Source organism: Taudactylus pleione, unplaced genomic scaffold, assembly GCF_031769625.1.
Source record: "Taudactylus pleione unplaced genomic scaffold, aTauple2 ptg000046l, whole genome shotgun sequence".
NCBI classification, from domain to species: Eukaryota; Metazoa; Chordata; class Amphibia; order Anura; family Myobatrachidae; genus Taudactylus; species Taudactylus pleione.
In genome coordinates, this window is record NW_028284448.1 from 17373764 (window position 1) to 17392452 (window position 18689).

General features: G+C 41.5%; 1 protein-coding gene across 3 annotated transcripts in view; it reads right to left on the reverse strand.

Annotated features, from left to right (window-relative positions):
- The window catches only part of FRK (fyn related Src family tyrosine kinase), a 144684-nt gene that overhangs the window by 46046 nt on the left and 79949 nt on the right, over nt 1–18689 (reverse strand). For 2 of the 3 annotated variants that reach the window (XM_088460497.1, XM_088460499.1), the window contains exon 2: nt 2717–2838. In XM_088460497.1, coding sequence (XP_088316623.1) covers nt 2717–2838 — 122 coding nt within the window. Of the gene's footprint in view, nt 1–2716; nt 2839–6640; nt 6708–18689 lie in introns of those variants that run through there. The other variant, XM_088460498.1, reaches the window with a different exon arrangement.

Genomic DNA, 18689 nt, shown 5'->3' on the forward strand with positions numbered 1-18689 from the left:
GAATGATATCACTCAAAAATCAAAATTGAACCTTAGTTAATTTGCCACCTAGAGTATTTTAATTTATTTATTTATTCATTTTATTTTTTAGTTAACAATCCAAAGGTATATGCTAATGGTCATCCTTATCTGCATGAAAAGGGCTAAGCACCAGTAAAAGATACACCGGCCAGGACTGGTGCAGACTTCCCAGCACCCTAGGCAAAGCTTATTTTTTCGTACTTCTATAAGAAGTGTGGGGGGTGAGAAGTACAATGGGGTGATATGGAAGCAGGGCCGAAGGGGGGATTCAATATCCATACCCCCTCCTCTAAACTCCCACTTTGAGCACTATATATATATATATATATATATATATACACACACATATACACGTTTTTTTTCTAAGTGGCCTTAGTGGTGCCCTTCAGATGCCAGTGGCCTAATGGTAGAGCCAGCCCTGGCGCCTGCTGGCCTGCATATCTGCTGATGAGTCAACATGTACAGCAATTACGTTAACTTGTCCTTACTGTACTCAGCCTGTGTTTACATGTACATTCCCTCCTCATTCCGTCTGTCCAGGCATAAATAGATGCAAGTCAAGGCTGTGCAAAAATCTTTATACAGGCATAGGCGCACACAAGTACGGTGCACATGCACAGTAAGAGAATGCTGATCTTATGCCAAAAATGACTTGCATCCAACTCCAAATGACCCTCAGAGTGTAAAGGCCCCCATTCACAGTATGATATAGCAGCGGTTCCAACGATTGGAATGATATCGATGCTATATCGTTCATTGTGTGTGTATGATATCGGCCAGTGCGCGCTTCCGCGGGATCGTACGGTACTGTACATCATCTCTCCTCCAGATCTTTCTGCATGTTCAGTTGATCTGGGGGAGCGATGTACAATCCCATGCAGCGCTATGTGAGTGGGGGAGGGGGGAGCCGGCATATCGGGCTGTCAGCCACCTGATCGCTCCTTGTGTGGTGACCGCCCAATATTTTGGCTGTTGCATCGCAAGGTGCATATCGCATCGTGTATGGGGGCCTTAAAGGGTGAGGTGCTAGTTATCAGGAGGCTGCTAGCATTGAAGAAAGATAAACGTAGGACATGTATGAGAGAAAGCTGCGGCAAATGTTGGCAATGTTCTCAAGGAAGCAATGGAAGTTTTTTTTTCCAGGGCAATTTAGGAGGATATTTGTGAGAGTTTTTTTTTTCTTTTTACAGACAAGTAGACCAAAGTATCATTCCTAGGAAAGTGATAACTGGGGCCAAATGATGGATCTGTGATCTCAGTTAAAAAGTATTGAGGCAATGCAATACAATTAATGCAATAAATCAGTTATTTATTTACTTGGTTTTATTGCATCTGTACTTGAATGTTCTGCATTTTGCTTTTGTGACCTCAAGCTTTCATGCTCAATTTTCCGTAACATGACACTGCTGATCTTTCTGGCGCTATATTATTTATATATTTTAGTACATATATATGTACTAATAGCTACTCATGCTCTGTTTCTAGTGGTTATAGAAAAAAAACATTTGCAAGAAAATGTGGTAATATCTAAACAGACTAATTATGGGAACATTTGATTCTAGGTGGCAAACAGATGAAATACAGTAACTAAAACTTAAAAAATAATGTTAGGGGTCTATTTATAAAACAACCATTAGCCTTTTCTCCAGTCTTTTAGCTGGAGAAATCAAGATTTTTCTCAAATGGTAAATAGTGGAGCAATCATGGAAAAGGTACAAGGGTCACGCATCATGTGTGCCAAGTTTTTTATTTTGGAAGTAAAATTTCAGGTAAGTTCAGTTTCTTTTTTGTTTTTTGCAAAAAGAAAAATTTCAAATTTAATTTTATGTTTCTCTTAGTTATTCATTAATTGGTACCAATTTTGTGCAAATTATAATCTACGGCAATATATTTTTCCTTTTTCGGCATCCATTGGAACTAATTTTGGCCCTCATTCAGAGCCGTACGCTCTGAGCAGAGCGCACGCTCTGAATGAGGGCCGTCCTCCATAATTACCATCGCGACCATCGCCACTGCGAGCCGGAGCCTGCGGTTGAGTTTTTCAACCGCAAGGCCCGGAGTGATTTTGGCTCTATCAGAGGCAAAATCACTCCCACTGACATCACTAGTGATGTCAGTGGGCTGGCTTCTGACGGTAGGCGTTCCCTTGGGAACGCCCCCGTCAGGGAGGCACGCCCCCGGCACGCCCACCAAAGGGGGCGTGCTGTCAATCACCATCGACAGCATGCCCCCTTTGATCAGACACAACGAGTGAAGGAAAGTCCTTCGCTCGTCGCGTCTGGCGCATGCGCACGACGGAGCTCCCGCCGTCGTGCGCATGCGCAGTGCACAACATCGACCCACTTGCGAGCGGACAGCCGCTTGCGAGTGGGTCTGAATCAGGCCCTTTGTTTTCACGGAATCCTTCTCCACAATCTTTTGATAATTTGTTTACTAAATTTGGTTGCATTCCACCTATTAGCTAGAGCTGTAGGCAGTGCTGAATAGGGCAGCTTTAATTATGGTTACGTTGTATATATACAATAGGCAGATACACTTTCTCAACAAAAGAAAGACATGTATAAAGATTACAAAAAATATACTGTATATAAGAAATGTCAGAGGGAACTAAAAAAAGATTTTTTTTTCAGGAAAGATATTTTCCAGAAAGTTTGTATTGTATATAAACTCAAATGTATTGGTGTTTTGTACGTACCAGACAGAGAGTAGTTTCCTTTAAGGCTCTCACTTTCACGGATGAGAAAAGACCCTGAACTGTTTCCTGGTAAAATCAACTGCTTTTCGGCTTCTAATCGTTTCATGTCAATAAAGAACCACCTGCAATAAAAAAATAACCAATACTGATTATAAAAAATCAAATCTGAAAAAGAAATGTCCATAAATATGTGTCTAATTTGTATTCCTACACCACATCAATAAAAGATTAATATAGATTAACATAAATGAATATGTAATATTCAGAAATAACCTGTTCAGATAATAAACAACTAATACACAGGCAGTGGACTTACAAATACAGACGGGTTGGATACGCAATCCTGGCACTGATAATGCCGGCGCTCAGAATCCCAGTAGCGGAATCACCACGGTGGAAATCCTGACTAATGCAGGTAAGTATTCTAACCCTTCCCCTTACCCTAACTCACCCCTCCCGCAGCCTAACCCTAACCTTCCCCATCGACAGGCTAACCCTAACCATCACCCCCCCTCCCGCAGCCTAACCCTAACAGTCCCTTTCTGCAGCCTAACCCTCCCCTTAGTGCCTAACCCTAACCCCTAACCCTAATACTCACAGTCGGGATCGCAGCCATCAGGATTCTAGACCAGGGATTCTGTCCATCAGCATTGTATAGTTTGGGATGCTGACTACATCCCATACAGGCATATGCTGTGTTTACTTATGGTTATTTTTTGGTCATAAAACCACAGAACCTAATATATAAATCAATCCAGTATAACAATGATTTTAACCTTTCACAAATATATATGGCTAGAGTTCTATGCTATAATATTATTTATAATACTGTATGCAATCTGGTTATCTCTTTCAGTGTAAGCTACAATGTTCTTTAATAGAATTTGCATTACTTTTTTCTATTTTCTTCAATCTACTGCACAGGGCACATTATTTCTCAGGTTGTATTAAAGAATGTGCATACTGTAATTCTAAAGGTAATAACACTTATGCATAGGAATTTGTAATGTACTTGTCCTTGCAATACATCTGCCTGAGACTCTGGACCAGATTCAGAGATGGACACATTATCCATGGCACATGTAAACGGACAATGTTTTAAGTCTGCACATAAGTCTGAGTCGCATAATGCATGCATTCCAATTGTCTGTGCACAGAGATGCAGCACAGAATCAGATGCACGGTCTGAGAATTTTAGTGGGCATTTCTGGAAGGTAAGAGGGGATGGCACACGGGCATATGGAGGGAGACAGCCTCTCACACTAGAGGCCAAACTCAAATGGAAAAACTGCACGTGCCATAGGACTGGTGCAAGTTTCGATGGTGCAGCCAATGGTGGGTCTAAATATGCAATGGATGGAAACGCACTGTTACAGCAGGTTAACGTCTCTGTTCTTTACAAATAGGAGGCAGCATTAGCATATTTACCGTGGCACAAGGTGCAGCTTCCGCTAGATCAGCGTACATCTCTGGATCAGACCCTCTTTGTCCTTGTGTGTACTTCTTCATGAGTAAGCATGAATGCTCAAAATTACACAATTTATATAGTTGCACCCAAATATGTGATTTGTAAGTCCTTGTTTGTGACTATGTTAATGACGTTAGGTGCTTCTCTATGTAAACCTGTTAAGATTGTTCTCTAGAGATTACTTGAGCAACAACTTGTGTAAGCATTTGTTATGGTTCAAAATAATTCTGTTTCACCCTCTGATACTGAATTGGCACGAATTGGCATTATTCTAGAGTGTAAACTGTAACGGGTAGAGCCCTCTGAACATTATATCCCATATCTGTTCCACCCCCCCCTTCACCCAAGATTCTATTTATTTTGCACCCTGTCCATCCTTTGTGTTTTCCTTAACTGTATGATCATTACATGATTTGTATTATTTGCACATCTTCTGTACTGTGTGGTTATAACTGCTCTGAGAATTTAAATGCATCATGTCTTGACATGCAGCTATTCTTCTAACAGGGTTGGGTACGGGATGCCTGCGCTCGGGATCCCGGCAGTCAGAAACCCGACAGGGTTAGTATACTGACACCTGCTGGTCATTATCCTAACCCTCACTTCCTGGTGCCTAAACCTAACCTCCAACTCTGGTGCCTAAACCTAACCCACCCCCTAATGCTTATCCCTAACCTCTAATACTAACCCTCCTCCTAACCCAGCTACTTACCTTCGGATTGCCAGTGGTCGGGGTGCCGAAGCCGGTATTCTCACCGCATTCCATTCTGACATGACTTGTTCTTTCATGTATCTTATGTCTAATTTGTTATATTCAGTTTTTTTTATTGTTTCTTGCCTGTTCAAAACTTATGACACATTGTAAATAAACTATAATGATCATAATGATAATGATTGTTTACTCCGACACTGAATATCATATGTTTCTGAGCCTTCTCTGATATTGGGCTGAAAATTGAGCACAATTTCCTCTCTCATTCGTCTGTATTCTCAGCTGATGCACAATGAAACTAGATCTGGGGGCTGAGACTTGTGGATCATTTGTAGCAATCACACCTTCGTGGAGATCACTAATGAAAAAACAGAAGGTTCCCATTGTAGAATCACACCTCAGATCTAGCCAGTGCCATCTAATAACAGTACAGTGGGTAGATAAGGGTAAGTAATTTGAATTGTATTCTGGAGGACATAGGGAGTCAGTCAGAAATTGTATTTGCAAAGCAATGTGACAGATGTGGAACAGGCAGAGCTTACGTTTTGCTGCAGCATTTACTATGTTTTAAAGGAAAGAAGATGATAAGTTCTGTTTTGCCCGTTTTAAACTTTAAGAAGCATTGGGACATCCATGAAGAGATAGCAAAGAAACAGTTGGTTACATAAGACAGTACATAATCTGAGAGTTAGGGGTGGAAAGGTAGATGTCAGTGTAGATATGGCAGTGTAAGCCAAATTAGAAAATTAGTTCCCAAAGAACAAGTTGTATAGTGAAGAAAAGCTGAGGCACCCAGTAATCTTATTAATGTAATGTTGAAATCATATTGTGTGAGAATAGGCAGGTAAAAGAATAAGAAATAAGCAGCCATGAGAAGTAGCAGGGTGAGAAAAAGAACATGTGAGGATGATTTGTGGTTTGTATGTGTTTATGTAGTTAGTGTGGTGGGTGCAGGAAACTAATCAGTTCCTGGGTGCAGAATCGCGAGGAGGGAAATAGGGAAGGATCATTATAGGGTAAAGTGGCAAACGCAGGATTTCTAGAGGGGGGTTTCTAAATGCTCGGTTTTAGAGTGAGTGTGGCCAGTCCATGAAGAGGGTAGAATTAGCACTTAACCAGCTTTAATATGTGTATTGTGTGTCATACTTCCAGCATATACAGGACCAGCGATCACAGTACGCCATTAGGTGCGGCAGTAGGTCCATCCTGCCTGAGCTGAATGTTTTTATTTTAGATATGGGCACCATTCCAAGAACATGCAGCACTAGTAAAATTCTATTATTTTACTATTTCTATTGTGGTAATGGTGTGGGCTGGGGAGGGGGGTTTCCAGGCAGACAGAACCCCCCCCCCCCTGCTTTTGCCTATGGGGTAGTGAGATATATGATGCTGGAGAGGTGACATAAGTTTGGTAAGGAGTGTGAGATAGTGAGTAGGAGAAATAAAGAAGGAAATCAGTACTGTACTGTATGTACGAGGGCTGATTGAAGAGTAATGAGACTGCCTCTGTTTTTCTGTCCCATAGGTAGATGTGGCAACGCTATGCTGGTTATTGTGAAGCTCATACATTGATGTTTCTGAACCTACAGTTGGACTGCCATGGTCTTCTTTGTTTGGTCACAGCGAGTGGAAGATCTACGTACGTTTTGTCATGGGGGATGAGGAAGATGTGTCTGTGAGATTACGTCAAAGATGTGTGATTGAATTTTGTGTTAAACATAGAAAAAGCAGAATGTTTCCATACATTGGACTGTTATTTGGATTCCAGATCATAATGACGATTCGTCACACGTCACAATTGATGTCAGGAAATTGGGTATCCTCTCTGACATTCGAACAGTGTTCTCACTCGCTGTGACTAAATAAAGAAGACTATGGCAGTCCAACTGCAGGCTCAGACACATTGATGTATGAGCTTCACAATATCCAGCAAAGCGTTGCCACATCTACCTATCGGACAGAAAAACAGAGGCAGTCTCATTACTTTTCAATCAGCCCTCATACGTTGTGGATTAATGTGAGAGAGGTGGATGAATGTGGTTTAGCTAACATTGGTAATGGGGAGAAACATTTGATACATTGTGCAGGACAATGAAGGAAATAGATGCTACTTTCCCTACCCATGGTAATTATTACACATTAAAAAATAAGACAAGAACATCCCAGAATATATATGACATTTTACCTATCACAGTGCTTGGAGTTGAGTTACTAAATGAAGGTGATGGCCAAGCCTTTAAATCTATAAGTTTGCTAATGGGTAATAATGGTGGCCCTGATTCTAATTAGCACAGGTGTATAAATCCTCACAAATTCTATTGGGTTGCAATGCAATTGAACTTCAGCTAAAAATGAGAAAATTGTGGCTAAATTAGTGTGTTTAAAATTGTACCAGTAAATCACGACTTTTGTCAATTCACTGGTGCAAATCGATGATTTGAATTCACCTTGCCCATATTTGGTTATTTCAGGTCTTCACAGTTTTTATTTCAGATCTTGAGTGTAAGTGTGATATAATAACTACAGGAAGTTGGAAAAGTGCTAACTACTGTAATAAAACTCAATAACTCCTATGGTTGCACATTGCATTGAAACGTCTTCAGAGTGTGGTTTACTGCTAGTGATAGGGGAGAAGCATTTCCCCTTCACATCAATGTGTCAGTGCAGAAACAAACTCAGCCAGACTGGCCATCTGGAGAATTCAAAATGGCTAATAGAGTAGCTAGATGGGTCGGCCTGGCCGTGTGGATGCCTGGCCGAGCAGCTTCGCCTTCTGTCTCTCTGCTTGGCTGGCATGCTTAGACGGGGGCTTGATACGAGGCCATGCTCCCATGACTGTGTGTCCCTGTAGAGGCATGCAGGCCCACCATGAGCCACGGCGGGCCCGGGTAACAGGGGGTGTGGCCTAATCGTGGGAGGCGTGGCCACACCCCCTTCCCAAAAAATATTTGCAGCACCGCAAACCAGTGTGCTGGGGAGAGGGGGCGCTCTAAGCCCCCTCAGACCGGCGCAAAGCTGGGGGGGCGCGATCAGTGTGATCGCTCCCCCGCACAGGCATAGGAGACTGCTATGGCTGCTGCTCAGCAGCCACAAGCAGTTTCCCACTGCAGCTCAGCACACGCTGTGTGCTGGGCTGCTGTGAGGGAGGGGGGGCGGCACCAGACCCAGTCCCCCACCGGACCCCTCAGGAAGCCCGGGCCCGGGTAATCTGTACCCGCTCCCCCCCCCTCTCTCGGCATCCCTGGAGGCATGGCCATGTCTCAACAGTGCACAACTGGGATGCCTGGCCAAAGTATAGCCCCAGTCCATCCCTGGAAACAAATGAGCTTTATTAGCTTTAGCACTATTACAGATGGAAAATGTTAACAATAAAAGGCCCCTGCTTGACACTCAAAAATAAATTAGATATTTTTACTTTACAATGAAATGTGGCTTTAATAAGAGGATGGAAAGGTTGACTAGTGATTAGTACTGTACCCCAATGGATTTATTACCGTTGTACTTCTAAACTTATAATTAATGACACTAATTGCAAGTATTGAACAAGTAGTTAAGATGGCTATGTACTGTATTACAGGATTATATTTAATCTCTCTCTCTCGCTCTCTCGCTCTCTGTCTCTCTCTCTCTCTAATCCTCAGATAATTTACCGTATCTATAAGTCAAAACAGTACTAAATATATCTTTCAGAATATTCCTCCCTCATGACAAAATCACTTGATACCTTACAGTAGGAAACATTGATTAATAAAAAGAGGTTAAATGAGGTTTTACAGCTCTTACGGATGTGTTTTTGCATACTGACTTGAGTGAGATAACACATAACACACTCTGTAAGTGAGTAAATGTATATCATAATCAAACCTATGCTTACTGTGGCTAAAACAATATTTAAGTTTAGAGGTGTCATGTAATTCATGCTTCGAATTGCTATATATTTTTAATTTTTTATTGTATTTTATTGGTTACTGACCTAGAATAAATGTAATATTTTTTATAATTGAATTATACATAATGTTTATATTTTATTAATAAAGCAATATATGGGGTTAATATAATTGTTAAGTACAGTAGCTAAAGTAGTACACCACACCCAATGCGTGTCAGTTAGTGTGTACCACTGTTAGACTAGTTTTACAATGTACACTATTTAGTTCATTATGATAGAGTGGCCATGTGGGAGAACTGTCTGTGTGATTATTTTCAGGTTACAGCACAGTAGAGTTACAATCAAAGGAACAAGTGGTTTCCCTGATATTATTCTTCCTTTGTGTGTTCCCTGTGTGATGCCATGTGTAGGCCGGGTACTGTCTGGTGGGCTAGAGACAAACTACATCTGAGGGTGCAAGCACAATAGAAAAAATTTGTGTCTGAGGATCAAGCTTCATTGATGACATAACACCCACCCAGGTGAGGAGGTTGTTTGGTACCCGGTGTTTCATATACTGGGAGAAGGTTTTGGTCGACTTGGGGTCATGGGCCCTAAATTGTTTCATTGGGGCAGGGGCAGTAGAGAACCTTCATTGTAGGATTGATTGTTAGAGGTCCAGTGTCCTGAAGGTGGGAACCAATGGATCAGGTGACTGACACTTTTTGGCTATCTTGTAACCTTTAGTGAGAAGTTTGGTTGGGTCCTAGGAATAAAAAATATTTACAGTTGAATGGAAAACACCATTGAGATGTCCTATACTGTAGGTATTTTAACAACTATATTTGCATAGGCTAAATGATATAAAAATAGATTACATCACCAAGCTCTGCAAGGGGAGAGTGTATAAAGTACTAATCCTGATATGTGTTTAGTAATGGTATGACATATAGCTTTGCTGACTTGTTTGTTAATATTTGAGCATTTAGTAACTGCTAGGGAAGGGCATGAGCAAATAAAACAATCTATTATTGTAGCAATATTAGCAAAGGGTGGATTGAACTGAAGCTGGGAGAATAGCAAAGGAAACATGTTCAGAGGTTTATAGATGCTAAATGTCATTCATTGTTAAGAAAATTTTATTTAAAAGAAAATAAAAAATAAAACAACACAAGCATGAACCATGTATACTGTAATATCTTAACATTTACAATGGCAAAGTGGTTAACACTGTTGAATCACAGCCATATGCCTTGTAAACTCTGGCATTGATCTAGAGTCTACTGCAGGCCTCCGGGAACATGGTGCCTGTGCCATTTTCCCAGCGATTGCTCTGCTTCACATGTACAGATCTTCAGGAAAATGGCAGCCGTTTCATTTTCATTTTGCACAATATGTTCAATTCACATTGTGCACCACACACCCAGCATTCATTATAGATACAGCCATGATCACAGTGCTGGGGCAATGGATTCTACTCTGACAAGAACATTGTGTGTGGAGATTGTATGTTCTTCCGGTGTTTCTTCCCACAATCCAAACGCATACAGGTGTGTCCCAATACACTGAGGCTTCAGTCATGACAGACAGCCTGAGTCTGTATACAAAGTGCTACAATGCAGCGGTCATCGTTTTTTTCTTTTGTGCTTCATTTACGACTTTGTATGTTTTAAAACTAATTTCTTCTGTGTGGTTAAAGTCGCAGCCCAACCTCTGTAGTACTCTATGAGTGAGTTTTGCTGCATTTTGTGATGCAAATAAAATGCAATATGTAAAGAAAGAGACGCTATGCTACACCTCTCAGAGAGGATCAGTTGTGCCGGGCGTTTTGCTCTGTATGATATACTAAGGCTAGGTGTATGAGAACACATCGATATGTTAATGTTTGTGTAATAGAGAAATTAGACTGTGGGCACCACTGAGGCAGAGACTGCTGTGAATGATTAAACAGGTAAAGGTAAAGAGGTGGCACTATATAAATAAAGGTCAATACATTTACACTTTCAACGTTCAAGCTATAATACTTACTGAAAACAGCTGATATGCTGTATAAATGTTAAAGAAAAGAGAGCAACAATGTAATTACTATTATGTTATACCTTATTGGTATCATGTCATTGATATATTATACCACTAAAGGAAACAAACATATTATAATACAAATTATGAATCATGTAGCAGCCATGAGGTTGATTTAAAGTTGGATACATAAAAAGCATAAATTGCATGCCACAATGGGCAGCCCAACACAGGTGGAAATCCTGATCGTCGGAAGGTAAGTATAAACTAACCTATTCTACCCCCTAACCCTAACCCTCCCTTAGGGGTGCCTAACCCTAACCTCCCCCCAAGTGCCTAAACCTAACCCCCCCTTCCCCGCTGCAAAAACCTAAGTCCCCCGGGGGGGTGCCTAACCCTAACCCAGAGGTGTATCTAGGGGTCCGAGCACCCCTGGCAAAATAATGGACTGGCACCCCCCTCATCCCCAATATTCTAAATAGGGATGATGAAGACAATTTGGTGAAGTAGTCGCTCTGGTAAGACAGGTATTAGTGTGTGAGGAGAAGGATCTGGGCACACATCATTAGCCAGGGAGGGGAGATCGAGTGATTACCAAACTGCAGCCCTGTCATCTGGGTGAAGTGTGTGACATTCAGAGGGCACAGGTAACATACACCCCTACCCATAGCATTCACACTAAGGTTATGTATTTTACAGTATAAGGCGTGTTACAAACAGCGCTGGCAGGTGTCCCCTGTGTGCCTGTCAGTGCAGACAAAGCCGTAACACAGAACACCAGATCCTTACCAGAAGAAGTTTGGAGCAGAAGTTGGCAGTCTGCAGTGGGTTGGCTTTCATTTCCTTGTGCACATACTCCTCCATGCTCACGACCGTTGTGCCCGCACAGCCTCTGCTTCTCCCGCACATCAGGTCACCGTTGAACAGAAGGGTGGTCAGAGGGCACAGCATGCTGCAGCTGCCTCCCAGGCAGTGATGAGCGCACACTGCTCTCCCTGGCCTCGCCTCCCTCCACAATCCTCAGTGCTTATTGGGCAGCGGGCTGGGAGCAGCAACCGGCTCACTGGAATCTTCCACTAATAAACGGGGAAGCATATCACAAACTGCGTGGCCGGGAGCAGCCGAGTCCTGGCCCGCCCTGTTATAGCTTGTGTATATATGATATATACACACGCTATAATGGGGTGGACAAGGACTCAGTAGACGGGGCATTGGTGATTTCACAACCCTCTGGCCACTGAAGGCACCGCCGGGCGGCGCCACCCCCTTGGCCGGCGCCCCTGGCAAGTGCCATCCTGACCATTGGGTAGATACGCCCCTGCCCTAACCTCCCCACGGGGTTGACTAATCCTAACACCCCCTTCCCTAGCCTGACCCTAACCTCCCAGGGGGTTGCCGGGAGCCCTAAACCTAACCCTCCCCAACGCGGCTGTCCATGCCCGACATCCCTTCGATCGGGATGCCGGGCGCCAGTCTCTCGGTGTAGGTAAAATGACAGGCGTTGAGATTTCGATGCGTGTCATTTAACCCTTGCCAGGATTCAGCAGTCAGGAAGCCAGCGGTTGGCATTGCGTCCACCGGCTTCCCGACTGTTTACCGCCACAATGTTTATTTTTGTAGCACATATCTTACAATATGTGCAATTCAACATAAATACATCAATTAGTTATTTAAGTAGTTCATTATTTTGCAGCATACTCAAGACTATATTCATCATCAGGAAATCGATGATGAGAAATGAAATTTTAATGTGTTAAAAAGAAAATTGAAAATAAATAAAAAGCAGCATACCCCAGAGAGGTGACCCATGGTGGGCTGGTGGGGTTGGGTATGAGATGCCGGCGTTCGGGATCCCGGCGGTCAGAATCATGACGCCAGCATCCCGACTAGGTTAGCATCCCGACGGCTGAAGGTAAGTATACCTAACCTAAATCCTAACCATCTCTCCCTGGTTCCTAATCCTAACCCTCCCCCTAGTGCCTAACCCTAACCAATAATCCTAACCCTCCTCCCAACCCCGCTACTTACCTTTGGAATTCCCGCGTTCGGGATTCCAGCGACAGTATTCCGATAAGTCTCGGGATTCCGGTGTCGGCATTGTGACCACCAGAATCCCACCTGTCAGGATATTAAATGTATCATGGGCTGGCAGAAGTTATTTCAGGGGGAAAAACAACATACTGTACTGTAGGATTATTATTGAAAAAAATGCAACTAGCACTAGGCTGTGACAGGCTGGACTGGTGACATTATATCAGTGAACCCTGGCTTAACCACTTAAATGGCATGGTCACATGGGATACGACCACAGTCAGCTGGGCTTTTGTTGACATATTCGCATCACATGTGTAGAACAGATTTCATTGTGCTTCTCTGGCCCCCCCGACAGTGATGTAGCTGTCCCTGACAGCTGATATCACTGTTGAAATAACACCCCAAAATGCTGTGCGAACTAAAGAAAGACGGGGAACTTAGCAATGCCACAGGGGGGACAGTACGGACTGATTTTTGGCACACAAAGGTAGGAGGGTGGGTGATGCCAAACAAAAAGTTATTGGCCCTGTCTGGAGGGGTCTGTGGCCCTGATTCAGAGCCGGTCGCTCTGACAGAGCGCTCTCTCTGAATCAGGGCCGGTCTTTTTTTTTTTTTTTAAACGGCCTCCTGGCCGCTCGCATAGCTGTGGGTGACCACCCACAGCTATAGCAAGCGGCCAGGAAGATGGTCGCGATGGTCTTGCGCAAGTATATATACTGTAGATTGCTTTAAAAAATAAAAGTGTTAATAGTTTATTTTTATCAATTAACAAAATGCAAAGTGAATGTACAGAAGAGAAATCTAAATGAATATTTGACGTGACTACCCTTTGCCTTCAAAACAACTTCAATTCTTCTAGGTACACTTGCACAAAGTCAGGGATTTTGTAGGATTATAGTCAGGTGTATGATTAACCAATCATACCAAACAAGTGATAATGATCATGATTTTCATATGTAGGTTGAAACACAGGGCCTGATTCAGACCCGCTCGCGTGCGCACAGTGCTCGCAAGCGGGTCGATGGTCCCCCACTGCGCACGCCGGAGCTGACTCCAGCATGCGGGAGCCCCAGCGAGCGACGGCAGCTCCGACACTCCTGGGCTCACTACAAGACGGGGATGTCAATATTGATTGGCAGCTCATTTTGTAGGCGGGTCGGGGGGGACCCCCCTGTTTTGTAGGCGGGTACGGGGGGTGGCTTGCCAAATGGAGGAGTTTGTGCCGTTTGGGGGCAGCCCCACTGACAGATTGCTGGTAAGATTCTCTCCATTCTGCCCACATCACTAGGAATACCCCTACATCGTCATAAATGGGCTGTATCTCGGAACTCAGAGCTAACTGAGAGTTTTAAATGTCATATTCATTCTTTGCATGCTGAAATCAATTAGAAGTAACTATTCTCACATCGGAAACATTTTCATTGTTGTGCAGTTATATTGATTTGATTTAGATTTCTCTTCTGTTCATTCACTTTGCATTTTGCTAATTGATAAAAATAAACTATTAACACTTCTATTTTTGAAGGCTTTCTTACTTTCCAGCGTTTTTTTCACACCTGCCTAACACTTTTGCACAGAACTGAATAGTGACACAGAGGGTGTCCTAGCACAATGATGGGTGGGTGGTAATGTTACTGAGGAGAGGATCTATTGCCAAGTGAAATCTATTTCCACTGTGGGTTGAGATGTACTGTTACAATGAGAGTATATGGACACCCCACTAGCCTTTTTTTTCAATTAAATATTTAAATAAAAAAAAATTAAATATGTTCTAAACTTAATTAGATTTAAAAAAGACAATTTCTGAGCAGTTTTTGCAAAAATAAAAATTAGCCAGTTAAGTGGTTAATGTGATTTTTCCCAAACCTTTTCAGCCCAAAACTGCCCTGTGCTAAAAGAACTGGGGCTCTTCCCAACACCCATCTGTGGTGTGTGCTGGAATAATAGTGTTAAAAAGTGTATTTTAAAAAGTATTTTTTGTGGCACTAATAATCCCAGCAAGCCCTACAGTAGTAATCATAAACTGCTTACAGTTTTGCTTTGTTTTTTTTTATCCCTGTTGAAGCCTGCTTTTCTTGCTGTTGAAATATCAGACCTCACTAGCAAACATGCCCATGCAAGACTGCAAGGGACCAAAGCGATGAGTCCCCACTACTTAACAGTAGGCAACTTTCAAAGATTTACACTACATCCCCACTTATGTTTGAAGTGTTTTAAAACTCCTCTAGCATTTATGTTGATACTATCTCCTGGTTTTCAGCCAAAAACGTAGACACTCTTAACGTAAGTCCATTCAGATTGGAACATTGATCATTGGATATATATATGCCTTTACGGTATATGGCATAAAGAACACAAAATTAAATATAAAATCATTTTAGTACATATATCATTGTAAAGTGTTTTGCCTTTACAAGTCACACCTGTTTTTTCCTACGCTGGTGTGCTTTGGGAATAACTTCATTATAAACTGTTTAGATATGCAAAAAAAAAAAAAATACTACTTTATTTAAATAAACAACCTGACATCCCCCTTTCACTAATTTATTAATCACCTACATCTATCTCTTCTTTTATTCCAAGTAGAATAAAAAAAGATCATATGAATGACACAGATCTCCTTGCAGATCCTCAGTCTGTATGAATGATAGTTCAGAGCATAAGGAAGCCGTTCTGATTGCTCAGTAGCAGCTAGATCCAATATAGCTCTAGACACAATTAACTTTATTGATATGATGTTCACTGATATATTTTATTTTACTGTACTACACCTCTGTTTGCACACCCCTTCCATCTTTTGGAACATAAAGGGGCACAAGTCAGGGATGAGCAAAAATCTAATACAATGCTTGTGTCCAAATAAGGTGTAAAATGAGATACTAGGTTTGATTCTGAGTCAGAAGTGGCTGTTTTTGTGTAATAGAACTGAAACAAAGAAAGTCTTTCCACACTGAGAAGGGTATAAGTCTATATAAAGGTGTCTGTAATGTAGGGGAACCAAGCAGAGTTATTTAGTCTTTTTTAATTTGTTTGTCCATGACAGTATTCTGTTGTATTAAGATTCTATTAGCATATTTAATGAAACTATATTAAATTATTGACTATTATGTTTTTAGTCATTCCTTATTTGTTTACTGCAGCACTCATTTTCACAGTTCCGAGTAAGAGGTTTATTGCTTGAATCAGGCCCATTGCGTCCAAATAAAAATACTTTATAATTGTTTGGACACAGGAAGGCCACATTTTGGCCAGGTTCCTCAAAACTGTCTGTTTGGTGGAAGTGCAGAATGTTATGAATGCCAGTTTCACACCATGTATGATCGAAATCTGGTTTGGAAGAATAGTTGGTTTATTATGGGGACCACAAACATTTATTTGCTTAGCGTTTGACGAATTTAGATAAAAATGGTAAAATAAAACTGTGTGATGCCAGTTTAAGTTATGTCAAAGTTAATTTTGTCCTGAATCTTGAAAGTTAAATCAATAGAAAGAACACATATTGCATCAAAATGAATATTTATTAGGAATTTTTTCAAATACAGTATAAAAGCTAACAAAGTATACTGTCTTAGCTTACTGAAAGGTAATCTATTTTTGGTAAAATTGGGTAAATACTGAACCACAGAAAAAGAAGATTCCCTCCAGCACACTGCAGCAATATTAGCAAAAATACTTAAATCCTACTTGATAATAGAAATTCAGAGGTATTGGTTGCATACATTTGCAAATATATGATTAAGCGCCGGGCCAGCGTCAAGGGTCCTCTATACCGGCGTCCCTAACATTAAGGGGTTCACGTCCGAGGCTCAGAGCAGCCCAAAAGAACCCAGCTAAGGACCACTCCCAGGGCATCACACGAAAAATGGAAGAAAGGTGATAGTGAAGTGTAAAGTATAGATGTGTCAAGATAATCAATAAGTGTTAATATAATAAGAAATAATTAAAATTACATAAATAATAAACAAACAAATGGAAAGGTGATGAAAAATATCTATGTGAATTAAGTGGTGATGCCCTGAAAAAGGCCCAGCCAGAGCCACTCCGGGGCCCCACACCCAAACGCTCACCCCAAAATAATTATTGCTACAAAATAGTAGCACCCACTCTGGGTCATATAATTACAATTAATGTACTGCATGATAACAGCACATGTATAAGCTGAGAGCTGACTCACCTAGGAGGTACCCCAAAAACCTCCAAATGGCACTATACAGACCAGCACATCCTCCCAATGCTGGCTCCTTTCATGCCTCTCAGAACTGCAAATAGAAAGTTTGATGGTCGCTCACATCAGCTTAATGATATTGCTCTGGTGCTTGAAAAGGGCAGGGTTTATACTGAACCACAGAAAAAAAGATTCCCTCCAGCACACTGCAGCAATATTAGCAAAAATACTTGAATCTTACATGATAATAGAAATTCAGAGGTATTGGTTACATACATTTGCAAATATATAATTAAGCGCCGGGCCAGCGTCAAGGCTCCTCTATACCGATGTCCCTAACATTAAGGGGTTCACGTCCGAGGCACAGAGCAGCCCAAAAGAACCCAGCCAAGGACCACTCCCAGGGCATCACACGAAAAATGGAAGAAAGGTAATAGTGAAGTGTAAAGTATAGATGTGTCAAGATAATCAATAAGTGTTAATATAATAAGAAAGAATTCAAATTACATAAATAATAAACAAACAAATGGAAAGGTGATGAAAAATATCTATGTGAATTAAGTGGTGATGCCCTGAAAAAGGCCCAGCCAGAGCCACTCCGGGGCCCCACACCCAAACGCTCACCCCAAAATAATTATTGCTACAAAATAGTAGCACCCACTCTGGGTCATATAATTACAATTAATGTACTGCATGATAACAGCACATGTATAAGCTGAGAGCTGACTCACCTAGGAGGTACCCCAAAAACCTCCAAATGGCACTATACAGACCAGCACATCCTCCCAATGCTGGCTCCTTTCATGCCTCTCAGAACTGCAAATAGAAAGTTTGATGGTCGCTCACATCAGCTTAATGATATTGCTCTGGTGCTTGAAAAGGGCAGGGTTTATACTGAACCACAGAAAAAAAGATTCCCTCCAGCACACTGCAGCAATATTAGCAAAAATACTTGAATCTTACATGATAATAGAAATTCAGAGGTATTGGTTACATACATTTGCAAATATATAATTAAGCGCCGGGCCAGCGTCAAGGCTCCTCTATACCGACGTCCCTAACATTAAGGGGTTCACGTCCGAGGCACAGAGCAGCCCAAAAGAACCCAGCCAAGGACCACTCCCAGGGCATCACACGAAAAATGGAAGAAAGGTAATAGTGAAGTGTAAAGTATAGATGTGTCAAGATAATCAATAAGTGTTAATATAATAAGAAAGAATTCAAATTACATAAATAATAAACAAACAAATGGAAAGGTGTGAGCAATATCATTAAGCTGATGTGAGCGACCACCATACTTTCTATTTAAAATTGGGTAAATAGCCAGGAGATTTAAAAGGGTACTAAAATAAGAATGTAATAAACATTATAACATATCAAAATATTTCTGTTTGGTATTATTATTAGTATAAAATATGGGTCAGTCTGCAATCCATACATTAAGTTTGGGTGAACACATTTTTAAACAAGTAAGATACAAGATAGATACATTTTGAGTATTTTAATTAATTGATGCCATGAGATAAATAAACATGAAGCTACTAGTTGCACCACTAATGAGTAAATACCCTGAATGTAAAACTCTCTCCTCAGTGGTGATGCATTGTTTCAGCTGCCTGGAATGTGTACAATAAGTGAAAGAATGCAAACTAAAAATAAGTTTGTGTACTACGTTCCAACATGAGAGCCTGTGTAGAAGCAGACAAT